Here is a 22,831-nt window from a genome sequence, read left to right as displayed (position 1 = left end):
AATTCTTGTTAAATTATGTTTACAACTTTCTCAGTTCAAATTATGACAAGTGTGATATTTAGAAAAGTACATATATATGCTCATAGATGTCACTTTCAAGTTGTATTTGTTATTGTTTTATTTTTCAAACACGTTTTTCCAACATTTTTCTCCATTAATTCTTGTTATTTAAGTTTAAATATGAATCCGGTTCAAATTAAACCTGGTTTGATGATTAATAATAAAGCCGCTATTAGTCGGAAATTGAAAGAAATTAAGTTAGATTATGATTGGATTGAAACTCTTGTGACAAACCCTGCTTCAGAAACTTTACCAGATGATCAAGTTGACCATGATTTCAATAGAGAAATGCATTTGTAAGTCTTTTTTTTTTATTTATCATGTTTCTTTTAATTAACTTATTTTATATTTATTTCCAGCTATCGTCAAGCACAAGCTTCAGTGCTAGAGAGTTTAAAGAGACTGCATTCCCTCAATGTACCAACCAAAAGGCCTGATGATTATTTCGCCGAGATGGCTAAAAGTGATCAACATATGCTCAAAGTTAAAAAAGCCTTAGCTGAAAGGGAAGCTGTCCTTGGTAAAATTGAGAAGTTTAAGAAACTTAGAAAGGAAAAGACTATGGCGAAAATGAAGCAAAAGCAAGTCAAAGTTTCAAAAATTCACGAAAGGAAGGAATTGGCTAAGAAAGTTGCTAATTATCAAAAAGGAAAGGACAAAAGTCTAGATTTTCTGAATGACAAGCCTAAAAAAGATGGTAAACCAGTGAAAAAGATGACTAAAAAGGCTCTTCATAAAAAGAAAGTTTACGGTCGTGCTGGTGGTCAGAAGAAGAGATCTAAATATAACACAGCAGAATCAGCAGCTGATGTTTCACACTTCAAAAAGGGCAAACCAAAAGCTAAGCCAAAAAGTGCACGTAATAGGAAAAGATAACTTAAAATAATTTAAACTAATTTTTGTAACAACTTTTACAGCGTCGATCTTTTTTGAGATGAAGATTTTTCAGATGACTGATATTGTATGCAATAAATTGTTGAAAACTGAAATGGTTTATTTCATTTGTCTACTCAAACGTTTCTTTTATGTCACAGTTGCATAAAAACTGTATCTTATGCTAGAAAATTTCAATCCAGATTATTTGAAATATTTTGATAAATCTTGTTACTAATTTACTTTGCTGTTCAATTTAATTCTCAACTTTATAAGGATGCATTGACTCTTCAACATGTCGCTCTTCAAACCAAACTAGAATTAATTGAAAATGAAAACCAAGGAGTACCAAATATTAGAGCAGTCATACAAGATTTACTTACTAATCTATTCATTTCTGTTTATAACCATCAAGTAAGATAATTTGTCAAATTTTTATAAACCTTGTTATTTATTATTTTATTTTGTGGTTTGGTATATTCACAGGATGAAGAAGGTAGATGCTATAGTGATTCAATTATTGAATTATCTGAACAAGAAGCTAAAAATGCTGATCCCAATGAACGGTAAGAATACTTTTGATTACATTTAACAACTTTGAGACTAAATCAATATCCAATTTCTTATTTTTCAGCCGTCCTTTAACTTTAGATCAAATTAAGAAGAATCTCGAAAAAAGAAGATATCGTCGTTTAGATCGATTTCAACAAGACATGTTTGATGTTTTTGAAAGAACTCGACGCAATACTCGTGTTGATTCTCAAGCGTTCGAAGATTCAGTTGAATTACAATTATACTTTATTCGCTTGCGGAATGAACTTTGTCGGAATGGTGAAGTACTGATATCTAGTGCATTAAATTTTACAGAAATAAATTTAAACGCTCAAGTTGATGCATTAAAATTGGAGAAACTACCTTTTGAAAACCAAGAAACCGATGCAGAAGCTAAAGGTGAGGATAAAGAGGCTGATCCTAGTGGAGGAGCTCCAGTTGAAAGTATTCCTGAAGTATCATTAAACGACCAAGTTTATCGACCTGGTGATTTTGTTTATATTGAGCCAAGAGAGAAAGGTATGGATCCTCATATAATAAATATTTCAAAACTTTGGCGTGATCCAGCTGGTCAGTTATGGATTTATGGATGTTGGTTTTATCGTCCTTATGAAACTTATCATATTGCTTCAAAAAAGTTCTTGGAAAAAGAAGTCTTCAAAAGTGATAGTTACAATAATGCACCTCTGTCTCAAGTTGCGGGAAAGTGTTTCATCATGTTCGTGAAAGACTACTTTAAACTTAAACCGGAAGGCTTTGAGGATTGTGATGTTTACGTATGTGAATCTCGATACTTTACACGAACCAAAACTCTTAAGAAGATCAAAGTTTGGCCTTACTTCAATGACCATTCATTAATACCCAGAGAGCAACACTTACCCATGATCCGAGTACCTTCAATTTTTAAGGACAACAAGCAAGAAAAGTGTAAAGAGGAACAATTAATAAGTGATTATGACGATGATGATGGTCCTAAGCTTTTTCAGGATGAAGAAGGTAGATGCTATAGTTATTCAATTATTGAGTTATGTATGAACAAGAAGCTAAAAATGCTGATCCAAATGAACGGTAAGAATACTTTGAATACACTTGACGGCTTTGAGACAATTATTGACAGTTCAATTTACAACTGGCAAAATAAACACACCCAACCACGTATTTAATTTGCGTCAAACACATGACTTGACTCGATTATTTCAGTTTCATGTTATTTCAAATTTGATGTAAATTGGATTGTGTAATGATTATTTGATAATAAACAAAAATGTTTTTTCTAGGATGATTCATGATATTATCTGTTAAATCTTGTCTGAAACAAACTTCATTGTATCATCAAATGGTTAATATTTTCACTAGTTATTTTAAATGCAGAGATCAATCAGATGGCAATACAGATAAATTTCCATATAAAGTATCAACGATTTTGTTTGATGTAATATTATTAAAATATATTTTTGTCATCAAAGTGAACAAGTAGTTTTGTTTTATTAATTTAATTGGTAATATCACAAAGTATGCTTTTGTCAACTGTTTTATTTGCCTCAATTGTGCTCCAGTTAACAACGACAACCACAGCTGAATGGAAATCATGTTTCGATGATTCTTGTCCAATAAAGAACCTTGAATTTTCCGACGAATCTAGTTCTAAAAACGATAAAGGCCTGACAGATAGTTGGAAAAGGGCTTATGCAACTTTAAATGACAACCCAGTCTCCTTTTCATTGGGATATGCCGAATCTGGTGGTGTTGATCGATTAGACGCAATTGCTTGGGGAGAAGGCGATTCAAATGTTTTATTCACTTGTGGTCCTGTAGCTACAACAGTTGCTCATTTCATTATCTACCCAATAATAAATGGAACCGCAATTTATGTCAATGGTAAAGAATATTGTTCCTGGTCAGTGGATATAAACAACTCTTCATTTCCTTTCGACCTGATTGATCCACCTCAATATTACATCTCGCACCGTGGATACCAAATCTATTACAACTTAAACCAAACTGTACCTGTTGCTGCAGCTAACTACAGTCAGTTACCTAAAAGTGTTGAATCATTTGTTGATGGATATCAATACAAAGCTGTTGGATCTGAAAAGTATATTTTGATTGTTAGAGAAGCAAATAAGACAACTGATTTCTTGTTAAAAGTGAATGGAGAAACTCCAAAATTGGTTGAAGTGAACCTAAAGAGTGATATAAGTATTGACATTGAGTTTGATTTAAAGAAACGAAGGGTGACTGCGTATGCAAAAATCGGTGAAGTAAAAGACAGTTTATGGAGTCCAATACGAGATTTGAAAATGGGTGAAAATCAGGTCCAATGGTCACTACCTGACTCTTTCGATACTCTTTATGGACCAGTAAACCCTAAGGAAACAGATTACGAACTACAAATACTTGAAAACAATATGTTCGTTCATTTTGATGAACACAATTTCAGAATAGCAACTCTTAAGGGGTCCCTTAAAAATAGTGGAAATGAATATTTATCGAGTTTTTTCAAAAAAATTGTTTACTTCATCCATATATTGAACCCGCAACCTTTATTTGATGCTGCATTTGATATTTTTAAAAGGTTTCAAAAGTTTGGTCCAACACTTTTACTTCTGCTTTCGGCATAATTTCAAAACTCACCTAACCGTTTATTACTAGCAATATGTTACTGAAGCCATTTTCCAATCATAAGTTTTGGTTAAAATGTATTATATTTTAAAAATAAATTTTGCATAAAATTGATTGCATGATAAATGCTCTGCTCTTGAATTTAAATAACTAGAAGAACTAGAAGACCGACTGAAACTCCAGAACAAGATGTTTACATTCTGTATGCCTTGAAAACTGCCAAAAATTTAGACTGCTCACTTTGAACGTTTAATACAAATAAATGTAAATAGGACTGAGGTCATATTTTTTGCCTAACACGAACTCTAGCTCATCACGAATAATCGAACAACCTTACGAGTGGAACCTTTTGAGGTTCGCATGACTGATCGTAAATTCCTTTCCACTGAATACAATAAATTCAATGCATATCTAAAGACTCAACTTCTTGATGAATCTTAAGTCAAATTAATCTGGATGATAAGTGAATAATTTGTGTTGGATAAATCTCTGTTTACATTTACATTTGTATTGTGATTCTGCTTGAACTAAACATTATTTAAAAGATAATTATTTTTACAATTATGACTGTAATATTACGACACTACAAGCTAATGATAACATTATTTGAAAGGATGATTCGGATGAATTTTCCTACTTTCATCAAGAGTATTAACAAGGATTTAATTCAATTAAAGGGCATATGATTAGAGATGTTGAGACAATGATAACTCTGAGTATATAATGAGTGATTCCGATGAGAAACACTCAAACTTGAAAACTTGATATTCGTGCTTATTTTACTACTTTTTATTTACATTGAACTAGAAATGACCAGCAAAACCAAATATCGCATTCTCATGTCAAGTATGGACGCGTAAGTAATTCATATTCATAATTAGTTTTATTTAACCACTCAAATTAATTTCAATATGTTCACTAATTCAATAGATTCGGACATATCAACTGTACACTGGCTTTGGGTGAGATCCTTGCTTCATATGGACATGAAGTAACATTTGCTAATCATTCCCGCCACAAGAAGCTTGCTGAAGAACGAAACTTCAAGTTCATTCCTTTTGATGAACAATTCTTCGAGAATGTCCAACCTGCTTCTATACCGGGATGGCTGGATAAATATTTGCATAAATTTCGTGCTGATGCATTATCAATCTTTAAAGACTGGACATTAGAAGAAAGCCAAATTTTTGGCTCAATTGTTAATGTATTTAAACGCAACAGTATTGCATTAGAAGCTATATTCAAAGAAAATGCAAATAATTTCGACTTGTTTATCGGCGATTTTGTTCTCATGAATCCAGCTTTCTATCGAGCGCCTTTTCCTTGTGCATACCTTATGTCAATGAACCCACTTCCTCTCTATCCAAATGGACCTCCAGCATGGTCAGGATTTTCAGTGAAAGAAACAGATCATGAAAAGTGGAATCGATTCAGAGAATTGTGTGGTCAAGCTTCGAAAGTTTACCGCGAAAATTTGTATTCTTGGTGGAGATCTAATGAAACACCTTTGCCTGCTATTCAAGATGATAGAGTTGAGAATTGGTTTTATGTTGAACCTGAACAACTTGGTATTTATCATTATCCCGAACTTTTAGATTACCATGAAATAGGTCCAATAAGATCTGATAAATGGATTCGTTTAGATTGTGCTATTCGAAGACCAGATAATGTGGAACCATTTGAAATCCCTGAATCACTGAAGTATTTACCAGGAAAACTGCAGTTTTCCTGGTAAATACTTCAGTAAGATATGTTTATTGCTTGATTAAAGCTTGAACAAAAATTGATATGAAGCCTGAATGGACATGTAATTGTAATAATAGGGCTTTCATTGGAATCATGTTATTGAAGGAGTAAGAATACAAATAAATATTTGAAATTTATGGCAGTAAAAATTATGTTTTGCTCATGGCCATATTGTGGTGAACTTAAAATGAGTAGAGGAAACTAAATGAATGTTCTATTTGTTAAGCTCCGAGTTCCTTGGCGTTCCTTGTCTTTTTCGCTTTCTTCGCCACGATGAAACAATGCTCTTGGTAATAAGCCAGACTCGGGGCGATTGTATATTTGATTTATATTTTGTAATCTATTTAGACCATCATTTCTAGAAAAATATCTTGATAAAGATGTTGTCTCTGCATTTGAAGACGTTGTTTTATCAATAATGGGTGTTGATGGGTTACTTATGGCCATATTATGTCCATCTTTTCCGATTGCTGTTGATTTACTTGTGCCAGTGAATGATTCTTCAAGTGATCTTTTTCCTGATTTGAACTCACGGCCCATTTGATTAACTGGCCTCCTGACTAGGTATTCCCAACCATCTCTGCTCACAAATATTTGATCAATGAAACCAACAACTGATCGCAGTTTATTTTCCAATGTTTCATCGATAGTTGGTCGAGAAGCTTTCCCTGGACTTGAATTTATTATGGCCATACCATGAGATCCGAGGCTATGAGTTGATAGAATATTTATTCCGATTGTCTCCTTGGCTATCGTGTTAACAATATGAGAGATTGATATTCTTGATTTATTGATGCTTTGCAATATTCTTTCTTTATTTTCACTTGTGACACCATCAAAATTGATTGTAAGAAAATTTTTCCTCCACTGTTAATTAAAAATTACGATGAGTATTGGGATAAGATGGGAGTAAGATTATGAGTATCAAGTTACTTACCTCATTGTCATGTTTAAGATTATGAATTTTCTTTTCGGCGTAAACAATGTAGTCTTTTGGAGTTTTAAGATTCCATGAAACCGGATAATCTTGAGCAGCCGTGGCCATGACATTTCCATGAATAAGCTCCTTCCCTTCTAATATGGAGACTCTAGTATTCAAATGTTGAATCATGATTTCCAAAAAATTAATCTTTTGAGTCAACGAAGCAATCGATTCGAGAGACTGTGTAGCTGAAATGAAGGAGAATGAAATCATTAGTTTTAAACATTATTTAGCTTAATCAAGATTAAACTTACCTTCGTCCATCTCAAAGCAATCAGAATCATTTTGTGAGTTCATTTTGAACCAAATAATTAACCAAAAATACAGTAAATAAAAAGTAAATAATAGATCCAAGTAACGAGTGTAACAGTTAAGAATATTTGAAAAAAGCTGTTTCTAAGAGAACAAGCTTAGTAACGGGATTGTATACTAATTACACACTGGTGTCTATGATATAATTGTTTTCAATTTTTACCGATAATGCCCATGTTAAGTCCATGACCAGTGCATAATAAGTCCATATTAATAATACATCATTCATTGATGGTTGATTCAGAGTCTGAATCATGTTCAAGTCTTTGTTTTTTACTTTGGCTATGTGATGGAGGCTGAGTCGCGGTTTCAGTTCCTGACGCTACTTCATTTGATTTTTCTTCAATTTGATTCCTCTTTCTCTTTCTCTCTCTACCACTCTGATTTACAGGGCCTCTTACCAGCACCTCCCAATTCGTAGGGTCATTAAATAAATCTGATCCGAAGCATGAAAGAATGTCTGTAAAATGAATTAGTGAGCCGAAACTGAATGTGTTTTTACAGTACCTCTGAATAAATTCTCATCATCAATAGATATGACCAGAGCTCTTTCACCTTCTCTCGGCGCTCTAACTAATTTTCCTTTATCGCCTAATATGTGAGTTTTTAGCTTGTCACCATAAATTATCTTTGAAATGGCAATAGCTGTTTTTGAAGCAGATTTATTTCCTTTCAAAAGCTCTCTTTTCACTTCTTCCAATTGCCCTTCAGTCAATCCTGGCCATACCATGGACTTAATACGCTTCCGCCACTGTAATGAACTGTGTTAATGCATAATAATACCATAATGTAAATACATGTACCTTTGGGTCTTTTCTTACGTTGGCCATTTCTGTCATGGCATAATCTGTTATATTCATAGAAGGATCTCTAAAGGAATTATTTGTCATTGTATGATTCGAAAGTGTATCATCAATGTGGTCGAATCTCTCTATGAATTGCTTACTAAGATACTCGAGTCGATTTGAAATTGAATCAAGATATCTTTTCAACACATTGAAATTCGTTGAAGTTTCCTGGCTATCTAGGGGATAATTATCATTTTTCTTATTTGTCCGACTTGACATGGCCATGATATTCCCAGATAGTTTTCTACGTGGAGCAGACATCAATAATGGACCCGATGATATTTCTCCGAGCTTTGTTTTACATGAATCATGAGCACCATAGAATACCATTGTAACAAATGGTGATTGACCAGTTGGATCATCCCATTTAAACGACGATTTAATCCTGTCACTTATTTCAACACGATTTTTCGAGAAAAAAGAAGCTTTGATGATACGAGGATCACTTGAACCATCTCTCACAATTACATATGCGTCTAAGAAAGTAAAAGGGATACATTAAATTTAAGAACTTTATACTTTTCTATGATGATTCACCTTCTATGGCCACAGTGAAATCACATTCACTAAATGCTGGATCAACTGTTGTCATTATGTTGCTTTTTCCAACAAAGAAGGTTTTACAATTGTTAGGTTTTTATATCTTGATGGTGAAATACCATGGACATGTGCTCACAATCAATCAAAGTCATTGCTATGACAATAACAACACCTTGATGTTTACCTTTTATTTCCTTTTCCTTCAATTAAAATGTTTCGTTTGTGACATCATTCGAGACCAATATCCAGTTCTTATCTGCGTCGTAAAAATTTTCGAACTCAAATCGAGAGACAAACTCTTCAAACCCCTCAAAGTGACGATTCTGACTATGCCTGTGATAATTTTACAAGTGAAGATGATGAAGCCCAAAGTTGCCATGATGATGCCATGGACATTGATATTCCTGATTATTCATTGATGATTGCCAAATTTTTTGATGAAATCAACGTGTCTGACTCAACACAAATCAAGTTTTATGAGCTTATAAGAAAGATTGGCCGTGAAAAAGTTTTCCTTCCGTCATTTGCTAATTTTCATAAAAAAGTCAACAATTTAAACAACATACGAGTTAAAAAATTTATCCATTGTGGAGTTTGCAATGTTTACCATTCAGAAAAGAAAGACTGTAATTGTGTTGAAAATCAACTAGGTGATTTGCGTGTGTTCAATCTTGAAGACACGCTGAAGCTTTTTTTGCGAAATAATAAGGAATATTTCAACTCATCTACTTTGACATGTGACACTAGTCATGGCCATTTCATGGGATCCGAACTTTACCAGTCGTTATGGGAAGACACCAAAGACAGAGATGTAGTTCGACTCACTCTTATTTTTAATATCGATGATGCATCATTTGTCAAGTCAAGTAAAACAACTTCGACGCCAATTTCATTTATTATATCAGAGCTACCTGAGAATCGGCGTTATTGCAAGGAAAATGTATTCTTGTCAGCTCTATGGTGGGGACATAATAAGGCAAAATATGGAGACATTTGGAAAATTGCTGTTGAAGAAGAACTGAATACACTGAAAGATGCAGGCTTCATTATTGAGCTGAATGAGACTAACTCAACATGTCTTGTTAGATCTGGAGTTATAGTTACTGATTCAGTGGCTAAGCCAAAAATCATGAACATAATACAATTCAATGGTGCATATGGTTGCCCATATTGTCAGCATCCAGGGCAATCCATGAGAACTCTGAAAGGAGGTTCAACTATGTGTTATCCATTTAATGGAAATGATTATCAAAGAAAAGATCATTCATTCTACATAAGTGCTGGAATCATAGCGCAAACAAGCCATGGTACTCATATGGGCATAAAAGGTCCATGTTACTTGACATCTTCGATGAAATTTCCAGACTCTTTCCCGATTGATTACATGCACTGTGTACTTGAAGGAGTTTTTAAAACACTCATTTCACAGAAACCATTCAATTGTCGTAGTACGACCGAAAGGATTGATGGTATCGGTCGTCAAGTTTCACTGCCACATGAATTTTCAAGACGTTTCAGAAAGATAAGTGAAATAACCTACTGGAAAGCAAGCGAATGCCGAACTTTTCTCTTCTATTTAACACCGCTTCTTCGAGGATGCATTGACAGTGATAGCTTTTATCTTATGATAAGCTTAACAGTTGCACTAAGGTCGTTGGTGAAAATGAACATATGTGGCCATGACATTTCCATAGCAGAATCTTTACTAAAAATCTTCATCTCTGCATACCAAGAAATTTATGGCGAAGACTCAATGAGGTTCAATATACATTTGCTGAGCCATTTACCATCACAAGTCAAGAAAATGGGCTCTCTAAGCAATGTTTCTAGTTTTGTATTCGAAGACAATATTTTCAAGATAAAAAAGACAATCCATGGAAATAGAGGTCAAAATTCACAGATGACTAATCGCTATCTAAGATCTAAATATTTTTTGAGCCATGATGTTACCATGAACTTGTCATCACAATATGACAAGAGTTTACAATTAACTCAACATATTATTGGTAAAAGGTGCAAAAACATTGAAATTGAAGTTAATGTTATGCGTTTGTTACGGCCAAGATTCGGAAACATAGATAAAAACATAATAGAAATTTACACTAGATGTAAAAAAGGTCATATTACATATCATTCAACAAAATACTCTTATAAAAAATCTTCAACCAGTTATCACTTCTACCATCTTGATAGGAACACACAGGAGAAAAAGTATGGTAGAATTGAGTATTTCATGTTCATTCCATCAAGATGGATCAACTGTGGCCATGATAAGATATTCGCAGTTTATCGAGAGTTTTCCAATTTTAGCAAACAATCGCTTTTCACTAATATTGAGAAGCTAAAATCGTCAAAATTGAAAGATGTTCCAAGTATAGTTAAAAATTCTCAAATATTCCATAAAATTAAGCTCAATCAAAAAACTAATATCATAGAATTGAATGAGATACAAGGCAAGGCCATTGTTACGATAGATTCAATCAGATCAGGGTCATATTATGCTACTGCTATTGATACTTCATTTGAACACGATTAAATTGGTATGATCACAACCTGCTCTTGCTCGTTTAAAAAACCCATTATGATCCGATCAACGTATCTTCTATTCCTTGATTGCTGACAAGAAAAAAACAAATGTCTTATCTATAACCTGAAATCATGAATGTACTAATTATGGCCATGTTATACGCCGAGTTTTGTCATTGATATTAAAACTATATTGGTTCCATGCAATTTCCATGGTGGTAATGCATTGACTTCATATTAATTTTTATTTCTAATATCCACATTGATATATTGAAATGCTCAAAACAAGGCCTTTATAAGGCATAATATTAGCAAATTCATAATATTTAGTTGGTAAATCCATGACTTTAAAATGTCCATGACAAGTACATTAGTTAATTTTCAACCCGGGTGATTTACTTTTCATTGGGTTCATTAGGGTCAGTTCAAATAGATTTGATGGAAAGTTTCATTAAAATCTTATCGAAATGTCCTCATCGTTTCATCGTCTCTAAAGGACCAAGAGGAGACGAACTTGAATTGGGACCAAACATGTGGGGTGAAAATTATGTCAATCAAATAGCTATTCTTGATGTTGTTGATTTGGTTATAACTCATGGTGGTAAAAATACATTTTTGGAAACAATTTATGCTGGAAAACCTTTGATTGTGGTTCCTTTTTTCATGGATCAACTTGATAATGCTCAACGAGCTGTTGATTGTGGAATTGGTGCTCGAATCAATCTTCATGAAATTGATGAAGTACAAGTTTTAAAAACAATTGATGAAACATTATCAAACCCATCGTATGCTGAAAAGATAGCCAAAATATCTGCTTCTATGAAATCAACGAAAAATAAAGATAATTTTGTCAAAAAAATAGAAAAGTTCATCGAAAATAATCAAAAATAACTCTAAATGTACACTGTTTGAATTAAAGTGAATAAAATGCTTCAATAAAATCGAATTTTAATGAATAATCTTTTCACTATTTCATGAATTATTATAATATTAATATTGATTTGCATTAGTGGAACATTGATGATAACATTGATATCTCCTTTAACATTGAGTTATTGTGGGCGGGAAAAAATTATAAGAAATAGGACCATCTGATGAACATAAATGCCAATGATTTTTGGAACTGTGTAGTACTGCGTAAATATGACTGAAACCAAATTAAATATTCAAAATCTTTAAGATTTTTTAGCTCATTGTTATATTGTTGACTGTAAAGCTATAAAACTGAGTCCATTTGTGCAATGAGAAAGTTTCTCTGAATGCGGTTCTTGAGTTAAATATTGAAACATCGATATACTTTCAGACATCGACATTGAGCAAACAGATTTTTTACCAAGCTCTTCACTCTCTACTCGAAAGACAAAGTTTTACATGTAATCCTAATTCCTCTAATAAACCATCAAACTGGACCAGAAAAGGTTAAATATAATAAGATAAAATATTATACAAGTATAATATAATATAATATAATATATTGAATGTTGCATGTAACTTATGAAACCAAAAGATTGAAATGTTTAATGAATCATTGATAATGATGAATAAAGCAAGAAATATGGAAGTTTTAAAGATAACACAGATTTGTTACACTAACGAATAGCTGATAAAGTCAATCGATATGTGATAAGATCTACAGATTAATCTTTCCACTCATCAGTCAATTCCAAAGCTCAGAATGAGTGCACATTTTATGTACTCATGAGTGCTCGTTTCGAGTACTCAATATGATTACTGATTGCGAGCAAAGTGAGCCGTTCACTTCAATCAATCTTCCATTTCATTAGGACTTAGTGAGGAAGATTTCAGTAAATCATTTAATCTCATCATAAGAAAACTTTTATGCAAACAATCCAGATCGCTCATGTAAAGAAAAATTTTCAATATTTCAGAATTGATAACCATCCAAGTGTAAAGGACGAACAAGATTATTCGTCAACAAATAATTTGTGATAAATTGCCACCTTAATGTTTCCATAATTATGCATTCAATTCCAAATCATTTCATTAACCAAGTCAGTTCTTGTAAAATGATCAGAATGTGTTTCTCGTTTTTAATCATTTTCATCTTAACCAATTTTCGAGTTGAAGCTAAAAGTTCATGTAATGATGAGTGTTTAACCAAAACATATTGTATATCAAGTGATGGTTCTGGTGTTTGCTCAAAAAATAACCTGGTTACAGCTCAATTCGCAGTGATTCCAGTCTTTGGCAACTATGATTTTATTCAATTAACCCTGAAAGGATATAATGTAGCCTCAAATGATGAAAAGACAATCAAAGTGAGCTTTGACAAATCAGGCTCTTCTTCAAATGTATATTCTTCAAATGTATACACTTGTTATAAGTCGTCTAATGGTTCAACTGCTGCAACGTTTGATCAGATCAGATCAGAGCAACAACCTTCAGTTCAAAAACTGGAGTAACATATTACATGAAAGGTGTTCTATCCAGAACCTGGACTAAGTTCGTTTAATGATGATGTTTGTCACCAAACGGATTCGAAGTGCTGACACTTGTACGAAATTATATTGCAAAATATTTACCATTCTAGAATAACTGAGGAATTGCTGATCAATATAATTCAGAAAAAGTTGAAACTTAAAAGAAAGAAAGAACATTACTATTCATTGAAATGATTTTTAGTCTTATTTTGACTCGTTTTTCGTGAATCGACTCTCTCTTCTTTCTTTACGGTAACGACTATTATTCCATCGCGGCTCAGAAGTTTAGACTCGTTTGTACCGCGCTATTCAGCGTATACTTTCGGCTGTTTATAGTTAAAACTTCCGAACCTGTAAACCTACAGGCAGAAAACTGTACTGTTTATTACTGACGGGTGAAGAACCGGATTATGATTTTCAAGGTCATTCAAGGTCATTTCGTTTTCCCCTCTAACTCATATGCAGAGGATATTTTCTGAGAATGTGAAAATTTTCAGATTGTTTGATGCTAGTGACATGTTCATAATTTATGTTGGCCAAAAGAAATGTCAGCTAGAGGTCAAATTTCGTTGTCTTGCTCGATCAGCCAATCCTGGCTGTATTGGCAATAATTGGCATCACTTGCTGAATCCTTTCTATGCCATCTTGTACGATAACGATATTGTAGGTCTCCGACCTGCTCAGTGGAAAACAATCGAAAGACCATCAAATTCATCATTACCTAAGACTTGCACATTTACAGAATTCTTGGTAATGAATTGTTTGATTCTGTTGCTCTATTTAACCATCTTTTTACCCGTCTAATAACAAATGTTGCACTTGAAAGGTTGAATTTTTTTTCAACTTCGATTGTGTTGTTCTGTTCCCGACAAATTTGATTATTCCAGTGAATTCAATTATTCATGACATGCAGCTCTTGTCAGTTGATTTAATTTTCACTCAATTTGTTTTATAATTTGGTTAAAGTTTTATTAAAAAAAGAAACATTGACTCGACAAAAAATTGAATATGAAAAAGGATTTGCCTGTTTCATTATTAAGTGTTCATTTATAGCATTGCCAAATGTCGTTTAACCTTGCAAAAGTAAAGGTTTAGAAAGGTAAAGAAAACTGTTTAACCATCATTTATTGAAGTTCGTATAAATTCAGGTCCCTGAGGAAATCATGTTATAACAGGGTGGAGGGAAAAACAGAATGTATTCTAAAGCATTGATCGTAAACACAATGACTCAGCTTTTCGCTCGTACCACGGGTCCCTACTTCCGACTAGTCAACTCGGAAATCGATATTGTTTCAGTACTCTTTATTTAATATTGGATTCCCAATATTTTTCCATCAGGCTTCAGGAAAATAAAATAATTTTAAGTTTTGTTCGATCTTGTGTATACTTTTGTATCTTTTGTTTTACACCCAATTTCATAGAAACAAAAAACAAGATTAATTTCTGGTGATTCAGAGATGAAGACATGGAAGTCAATGCCAGATAAAGTTATATTATTAATGGGTTGAATCCACTTGATTAGATCAGTTTGATAACCAATTTATTTCGATTTGACGCATTGATGAGTAATTGTGAACAATTGTTTTGACAGTAAGAAATATTGGGAGTGATTTTTTCTAGGGTTACTCATCATACATATCTGATGAATCTTGATCTAAAAAACGCCATTGTGTTTGATTGTTTCATCAAATGGTTAATGTTTCCACTAGTTACTTTTCATTCAGAGATTAATTAGATGCAAAAGAAGATTAATTTTCATATATAAAGTATCAGTGATTTGCTTGATGTGTACATTATTAAAATATATTTTTGTCATCAAAGTGAACAAATAGTTTTATATTATTGTTATTATTGCTAATATTATGGCACAAAGTATGCTTTTGTCAACTGTTTTATTCGCCTCGATTGTGCTCCAGTTAACAACGGCAACTACACCTGAATGGAAATCATGTTTCGATGATTCTTGTCTAATAAAAAACCTTGAAATTCCATTCGAATCTAGTTCTAAAAACGAGAAAGGCCTATCAGATAGTAGGATAAACGCCTATTCAACTTTAGCTGACAACTCAGTTTCATTTTCATTGGGATATGCTGAATCTGGTGGTATCGAGCGATTCAACGCGATTGCTTGGGGAAGAGGCACTTACTATGTTTTATTCACTTGTGGTCCTGTGATTACAACAACTGCTCATAATACTATCCATCCAAAGATAAATGGAACCGCGATTTATGTCAATGGTAAAGAATATTGTTCCTGGTCACTGGATATAAACAATGCTTCATATCCTTTCGACCTGATTGATCAACCTCAATATTACATCTCGGACCGTGGATACCAAATCTATTACAACTTGAACCAAACTGTACCTGTTGCTGCAGCTAACTACAGTCAGTTACCTAAAAGTGTTGAACCATTTGTTGATGGATATCGGTACAAAGCTGCTGGATCAGAAAAGTATCTGTTGGTTGCTAGAGAAGCAAATAAGTCGATTGATTTCTTGTTAAAAGTAAATGGAGAGACCCCAAAGTTGGCTGAAGTGAATCTAAAGAGTGACATCAGTGTAGATATTGAGTGCAATTTTGAGAAACGAATGGTTTCTGCGTATGCGAAAATTTATGCAGTAAAAAACAATTTATGGAATCGAATACAAAATGTGAAAATGAATGAAAATGAATGCCGATGGTCATTACCTGCTTCTTTCGATACTCTTTATGGACCAGTAAATCTTAAGGAAACAGCTTATGAATTGGAGATAATTGAGAACAATATGTTCGTATATTTTGATGGAAAAAATTTCAGCATAGGAACTCCTAAGGACTCTAAGAGTGGGGATAAGCATGATTCGAATTTTCTCCAAAAAATCGGAAACTTACTCAATAAATTGACCCCACCTTCTCTATTCGATGCTTTTTACACCGTTTACAAAAGTTTTCAAAAATTTTGATCTAACACTTTTATATATTCTGCTTGAACTAAACTATCCGATTATCGCTATGTCATTTCAACCATTTTTCAAATTATGAGCTTTGGTTAAAATGTATTTTAAAATTAAATTCACAATAAAATTGATTGCATGATAAATGCTCTTTTCTTTAAGTTAAAGATCAAATAACTAAAAGACCGACTGAAATTCAGAGATTTTTACATTTGTGGAAACAAGTCTCTTGAAAATGATAAGAAATTCATTAAACTTCCCATAGTCTGCTGTATATAAACCAGGAGTTGCTGAAGAAGAAAATTTTTTATTCCTAAACCTTTAGTCATAGCTAGAACTGAATCTATGCCCGAGCGAACCACTCTTTTAACACGGAAAGTCCACTGTCTTGAAGTGAAGCTCCATCTCCACATACTCCATCTTTGGGTTAGAAAGCGTTGACCAATGCTATTGAGAGCCAAGCCAAAAATTTCCATCAACGGATTGGATTAATCGGGAGAAATACGATTTCTAAACAACCATTCTGGTTACGCACTTTCAATACGCAAATTAATAACTTAATGAGTTGTTGCGTGAATCCAGAATATAAGTTAATACATTTGTGCTTGATAATTGAAGAGGTAAAGAAGAGATAAATAAGTTAATGTATGAGGAACAGAATTTTCGTTCAGCATTTGTTGAACGACTTCCTAGATGCTCATTCAATTCATTTTAAGAGCAAATCATCTAAATTAATTGACTCTTCTGAATGTTGTTGATCACTTTAAAACTAATTTTTTAAAGCCATAATGTTAATATAATATGCTGAACACATAAACTGATGAACTTCATTTTACAAATTGAAAGCTCATTTCATCAGTCAATTAGAGACCATCAAAATGGATTTTCCTTATTTTTACTACGATCTGAATCACGCTAAAAAACAGAAAAATAAAATATTTTTAGGTTTAGTCAGATCTTTTGTTTTCCCCTGAACTTCATAGAAACAATAATCTGTGACTAATTTCAGATGATTCATGATCGATGAAGACATCGAATCCAAGCGATAAAGTGATATCTACTTTAGTGGTTTGTTTTGAACAATGCCTTTCTTGATTACTTTAGTTCGATAACCAAAGTTATTTCAATTTGACGAAAATTGCATTGGAGAAATGAAATGAGAACAATTGTTTTGACGATAATATTGGATTCTTTCATATATTACTCAAAATATTACTCAATATTATTACTTCTTGATCTAAAAGAAACTCCATTGTCTTTGATTGTGTTATCAAATGGTTAATGTTTTCAATAGTCACTTTTAACTCGAAGATTAATCAGATGGCAATGAAGATATATTTTTTATATGAAGTATCAACGATTTTGGGTGAAGTGTTTATTACTAAGTCATGGCAGCCATTTTTCAAATCATGAGTTTTGATTGGAATATATCTTGAAAATAAATTCACAATAAAATTATACGTTATAAAATGTTCTGTTCTTGAAGTTGCCGTGATTCCACTTGGGCTGAACCAGTTTTCGAAAGGAGAGTATATCAGGAGATAGACTAAAGGATATACTGAAAAACTTTGAAGTAGAGACTTTGTGTGTTTGTAAGGACATTGAAACTGAGTCTACGCGTCGAATTGAAAATGTTTATTACCAGTAGTTATCGATCAGATCGAGTTCACAGTTGAGGCTTAAAACGGATTTCGTACAGTTATGGAGTCAGGTTTTTTTATCAAATAATTTTTTTGTGTAACTTGTGAGCAATCAAATAATGCACTCATTTCTGGAAATAAAATTTTCTTTTGTACAAGAGCGCATTTCGATTTCCAGACAAGTTATACGTTTTTAGGAAGATGATAGAGAATTAGCTTAAACTCATTAAGCCAATGAAACTTATTGATGTGATTAATTGCTTAAACAATAAGAAAATATCGGTAGCAATTTTTTCTAATGTTACTCATGATATTATCTGATAAATCTTGAATCGAAACTTCATAGCGTTTAATTGTTTCACCAAGTGGTTAATGTTTTCATTAGTCACTTTTAATTCATATCAGATGGCAATGAAGATAAACTTTCATATAAAGTATCAACGATTTTGCTTGATGTAAGATTATTAAACACAAATTTTTGTGATCAAAGTGAGTAAATAGTTTGGTAGTTATTGTTATAATTCCTAATATTATGGCACAAAATATGCTTTTGTCAACTGTTTTATTTGCCTCAATTGTGCTTCAATTAACAACGGCAACGACAGCCGAATGGAAGTCATGTTTCGATTATTCTTGTCCAATAAAAAACCTTGAATTTCCATTCCAATTAACTTCTAAAAAAGGACAAGGCCTATCAGATACCAGATCTACGAGTTATTCAACTATAAATAAAAACACAGTCTCCTTTTCGTTGGGATATGCCGAATCTGGTGGTATAGATCGAGTGAACGCAATTGCTTGGGGAAGAGGCACTTACTATGTTTTATTTACTTGTGGTCCTGTGATTAAAACAACTGCTAATAATTACATCTATCCAATAATAAATGGAACCGCGATTTATGTCAATGGTAAAGAATATTGTTCCTGGTCAGTGGATATAAACAACTCTTCATATCCTTTCGAACTGATTGATCCTCCTCAATATTACATCTCACAAAGTGGATACCAAATCTATTACAACTTAAACCAAACTGTTCCTATTGCTGCAGCTAACTACAGTCAGTTACCTGAAAGTGTTGAACCATTTGTTGATGGATATCGGTACAAAGCTGTTGGATCTGAAAAGTATCTGTTGGTTGCTAGAGAAGCAAATAAGTCGATTGATTTCTTGTTAAAAGTGAATGGAGAAACTCCAAGATTGATTGAAGTTCACCTAATGAATGACATAAGTCTAGTTATTGAGTGCAATTTTAAGGAACGAGACATAACTGCATATGCAAAAATTTATGCGGTAAAAAACAATTTATGGAATCGAATACGAGATGCCAAAATCGATGGAAATGAGTGTCGATGGTCATTACCTGATTCTTTCGATACTCTTTATGGTCCAGTAAATCTTAAGGAAACAGCTTATGAATTGGAGATAATTGAGAACAATATGTTTGTTCATCTTAATGAGTATAATTTCAAAATAGCAACACTCACCTCTGTTTAAACTAAATTAATTACGAGTTTTGTTTAAAATGCATCGTAAAAATAAACTTACAGTAAAATTGATTGCACGAAAAAATGCTCTTTTCTTGAAGTTTAAGATTAAATATATTAAAATAATTAAAAGATCGATGTAATAAATCAAGTCTCTTGAAAATGATTCATAAAACTTCCCGTAGTTTTAAGGAGAGACGCTCCATATAAACCAGGAATTGCTGTTGGGCTATGAAGGCGTTTACGAATGCCACTAAGAGATGAATAATAACAAGATTATGTGATTTACAAAGTACAGATTGATTTCTATTGATTCATGTGATTATCTAAATGCGGAGCCTCATCTGGCATGTTTAGCGATCTTATGGGTGATGTTATTTTCAGCTAATAACAAACGATGTCAGGACAAGCTTATAACTTTGTATCTCAGAAAATGAAAATAAAGTTTTGATTGTTTAACAAACAAGCAAGTTATATTACATATTACATCAGCCTTTTTGTAACACAGATTTCACCCACAGGTCAAGACTTACAAGTTACTTGTTAGTTTTATTTAAGTTTTTAGTTCTCACCTTAGCATTAAAAAGCCTTTTTCATGAATAATTTGAGCATTTTAAAAGTGGCTTTTATGATTGTATACAATAAAAAAAGAGTTGATTTGAGAAGATCAATCTTGATTGGGGTCCATTTGTACTAAATAATCGAGATAAGAGTTTAATTAAGTTTAATTTACAATTACCAAATCAAACAAGCCCAATCACGTATTTAGTTTGTGTTAAACAAATGACTCCACTCGATTAGATTTGAAAACAATAGTTTTGACATTAAGAAAGTATTGGGAGTGATTTTTTTCTAAGATTACTTGTGATAATATCTGATGAATCTTGATCTGGAAGGAACTCCATTGTGTTTGATTGTTTCATCAAATGGTTAGTGTTTTCAATGACACTTTTAATTCAAAGATTCAAAGATAGATCGGATGAGAAGCGAGATAAATTTTGGTATAAAGTATCAACGATTTTGACTATTAAACACATATTTTGCCACCAAAGTGAACAAACTTGTTCTGTCTGAATATTTTTGTTACAATTGATAATATAATGACACGAAGTATGATTTTGTCAACTGTTTTATTTGCCTCAATTGTGCTTCAATTAACAACGACAACTACAGCCCAATGGAAATCATGTTTTGATGATTCTTGTCCAATTAAAAATCTTAAATATCCATACGATTTAAGTTCCAAATACGACCCATCAGAGTCTAAATTAATGAGCTATCCAAATTATAACCATGTAGCAATTATATTTTCGTTGGAATCCGCCGTAACTGGTGTTGACCGATTGAACGAGATTCATTGGCAAGAAAAAGATGATTTGTTTTATGTTTTATTTACTTGTGGTCCCGTCGCTAAAACAAGTACTAATGATACCATTTATCCAATGGTAAATGGAACTGCGATTTACATCAGTGGTAAAGTATTATGTTCCTGGTCAATGGATCCTAGAAACCTATTCCCTTATGACCTGATTGATCCACCTCAATATTTCATCTCGGACCGAGGATACCAAATCTATTACAACTTGACCCAAACCGTACCTATTCCTGCAGCTGATCACAGTCAGTTACCTAAAAGTGTTGAACCATTCGTTGATGGATATAAATACAAAGCTGTTGGGTCTGAAAAGTATCTGTTGGTTGCTAGAAGAGTGAATGAGACAACTGATTTCTTGTTAAAAGTTAATGGAGAAACTCCAAGATTGGTCGAAGTGAAGCTTAAGAATGACACACTCATGAGTATAGATGTTGATTGCGATTTCAAGAAGCGAATCGTATATGGTTGGGCAGATATTGTTACCGAAAAGGCCAATATATGGTCTAGCTTAAGTAATAATAAAGTCAATGGAAATGAGTGTACATGGTCGTTACCTGATTCTTTCGGAAATCTGTATGGAATAGCGAATCTTAAGGAAACAGTTTATGAATTGCTGATAATTGAAGACAATATGTTTGTTTACTTTGATAAATATAATTTCAGAGTACCTACTTCTGATTAAACCAAATTAAGTCTCTATTAACTGTTTATTACTATGTCATCTCAACCATTTTTCAAATTATGAATTTTGGTTAAAATGTATTTTAAAAATAAATTTACAATAAAATTGATTGCATGATAAATGCTCTGTTCTTTAAGTTAAAGATTACTTAACTAAAAGACCGATGTGATTTAAGTTTCTTGAAGATGATAAAAACATTCATTAAACTTCCATTCAATCGATCATAAATTGATAATTTTATATCGAGTAAAAGTTTATTTCGATTGCTGATTATAGTGCTTTTAGTTCGTGAGTACTAGTGATATAAAAGACCTTTCTGAAAATCGAAGTTTAAATTTTGTCAAAGGAACTTTTTAATTGCTCAAATAAACTAGATTTGATGTAAGCAACAAAAATATCCTCAACTCAAACAAAAAAAGCTTTCTTGTACTTAAAGCAAGGCTTTTTTGCATCCCTGAATGGAAATATCAAAGTGACAAAAGCTAAAGATTTTAAATTTTGGGTTTAAGTCTTTTTGGTGTCAATTGGTTATGTCCTTATCTGTGCCATAAATGATGGACATGATTTGATCAGAGATTCGGGTTTATGTTGATTTGATTTTGTTGGATGATTAATAAGGGGCAAAAGACTTTCATGTTAAGGGTTGTAATCTGATAGACTTCTAGGGACCTAAGTACTGAACCTAACTTAACTGATACCCGGCATTCGATGAAATGGCTTTCAAAGTTCAAACCTCGATCTCATTTTGGTCAGAAGATGCGCGGTACAAAATACCCAGTGCTTGAACAACAGAATCAAGAATTGTCTCAAAAATTTGATTCCGAGTACTCTAAACACCTCATAGCTAATCCTGAATTCAAAGCAGATGAAGCTGATGACAAAAATTGATTGTATGTCAGGACAAGCTAATAACTCGAGAAATGAAAATGAAGTAAATTGATTAACAATTAAGCGAGTTATATCACATCAACCTTTTTGTAACACAAATTTCAACCACAGGTCAGGACTTAATTTTATTTGAGTTTTTAGTTTTCTCATCTTAACATTAATAAGACTTTTTTGCATAAATGATTTGAACCATTTAATTGTGAATTTTATGATTGTATACAATAAAAAAGAGATTCCGATCAATCAAGATCAGAGTCCGTTTGTACTAAATAATCAAGATAAGAGTTTAATTAAGTTTAATATACATTTGGCAAATCCAACAA

At 32.7% G+C, this 22,831-nt stretch overlaps 4 protein-coding genes and 1 pseudogene across 7 annotated transcripts; 4 read left to right on the top strand and 1 right to left on the bottom strand.

Annotated features, from left to right (window-relative positions):
- Positions 1-121: 121 nt before the first annotated feature.
- On the top strand, positions 122-1,049 carry LOC149094462 (putative rRNA-processing protein EBP2 homolog). Its single transcript, XM_089267211.1, has 2 exons — positions 122-356; positions 420-1,049. Exons 1-2 carry the CDS (start codon positions 181-183, stop codon positions 934-936), a joined length of 693 nt encoding a protein of 230 aa, XP_089123337.1. The 5' UTR covers positions 122-180; the 3' UTR covers positions 937-1,049.
- Positions 1,050-1,187: 138 nt separating this feature from the next.
- LOC107367142 (protein polybromo-1-like) lies at positions 1,188-2,648 on the top strand. Its single transcript, XM_015934827.3, has 3 exons — positions 1,188-1,347; positions 1,420-1,499; positions 1,568-2,648. Exon 3 carries the CDS (start codon positions 1,647-1,649, stop codon positions 2,646-2,648), a length of 1,002 nt encoding a protein of 333 aa, XP_015790313.2. The 5' UTR covers positions 1,188-1,347; positions 1,420-1,499; positions 1,568-1,646.
- A 2,165-nt stretch (positions 2,649-4,813) lies between these two features.
- Positions 4,814-12,019, top strand: LOC107367212 (uncharacterized; annotated as a pseudogene). Its single transcript, XR_001569839.3, has 3 exons — positions 4,814-4,963; positions 5,038-5,829; positions 11,436-12,019. The product of XR_001569839.3 is annotated as an uncharacterized LOC107367212 (transcript).
- On the bottom strand, positions 5,916-8,464 carry LOC107367215 (uncharacterized). 3 transcript variants are annotated; one of them, XM_089267195.1, is made up of 5 exons: positions 7,951-8,464; positions 7,655-7,898; positions 7,090-7,607; positions 6,791-7,023; positions 5,916-6,720 (listed from the first exon to the last, which is right to left on the bottom strand). In XM_089267195.1, the coding sequence occupies exons 3-5, from the start codon at positions 7,130-7,132 to the stop codon at positions 6,055-6,057; spliced, it is 942 nt and encodes a 313-aa protein (XP_089123321.1). In that variant the 5' UTR covers positions 7,133-7,607; positions 7,655-7,898; positions 7,951-8,464; the 3' UTR covers positions 5,916-6,054. The 3 variants fall into 3 exon arrangements, with proteins under 3 accessions (XP_089123321.1, XP_015790380.1, XP_089123322.1); XM_015934894.3 differs by having other exon boundaries at positions 7,655-8,464; XM_089267196.1 differs by having other exon boundaries at positions 7,090-7,898.
- LOC149094461 (uncharacterized) lies at positions 8,554-11,472 on the top strand. Its single transcript, XM_089267183.1, has one exon. It carries the CDS (start codon positions 8,924-8,926, stop codon positions 11,069-11,071), a length of 2,148 nt encoding a protein of 715 aa, XP_089123309.1. The 5' UTR covers positions 8,554-8,923; the 3' UTR covers positions 11,072-11,472.
- Positions 12,020-22,831: the final 10,812 nt, after the last annotated feature.

The sequence above is a fragment of the Tetranychus urticae genome, chromosome 1 (genome assembly GCF_039701765.1).
Source record: "Tetranychus urticae isolate SD_2017Ah chromosome 1, NJAU_TeUrti_SD_1.0, whole genome shotgun sequence".
Classification (NCBI taxonomy): domain Eukaryota; kingdom Metazoa; phylum Arthropoda; class Arachnida; order Trombidiformes; family Tetranychidae; genus Tetranychus; species Tetranychus urticae.
This window is presented reverse-complemented; position numbering and strand designations above follow the sequence as displayed.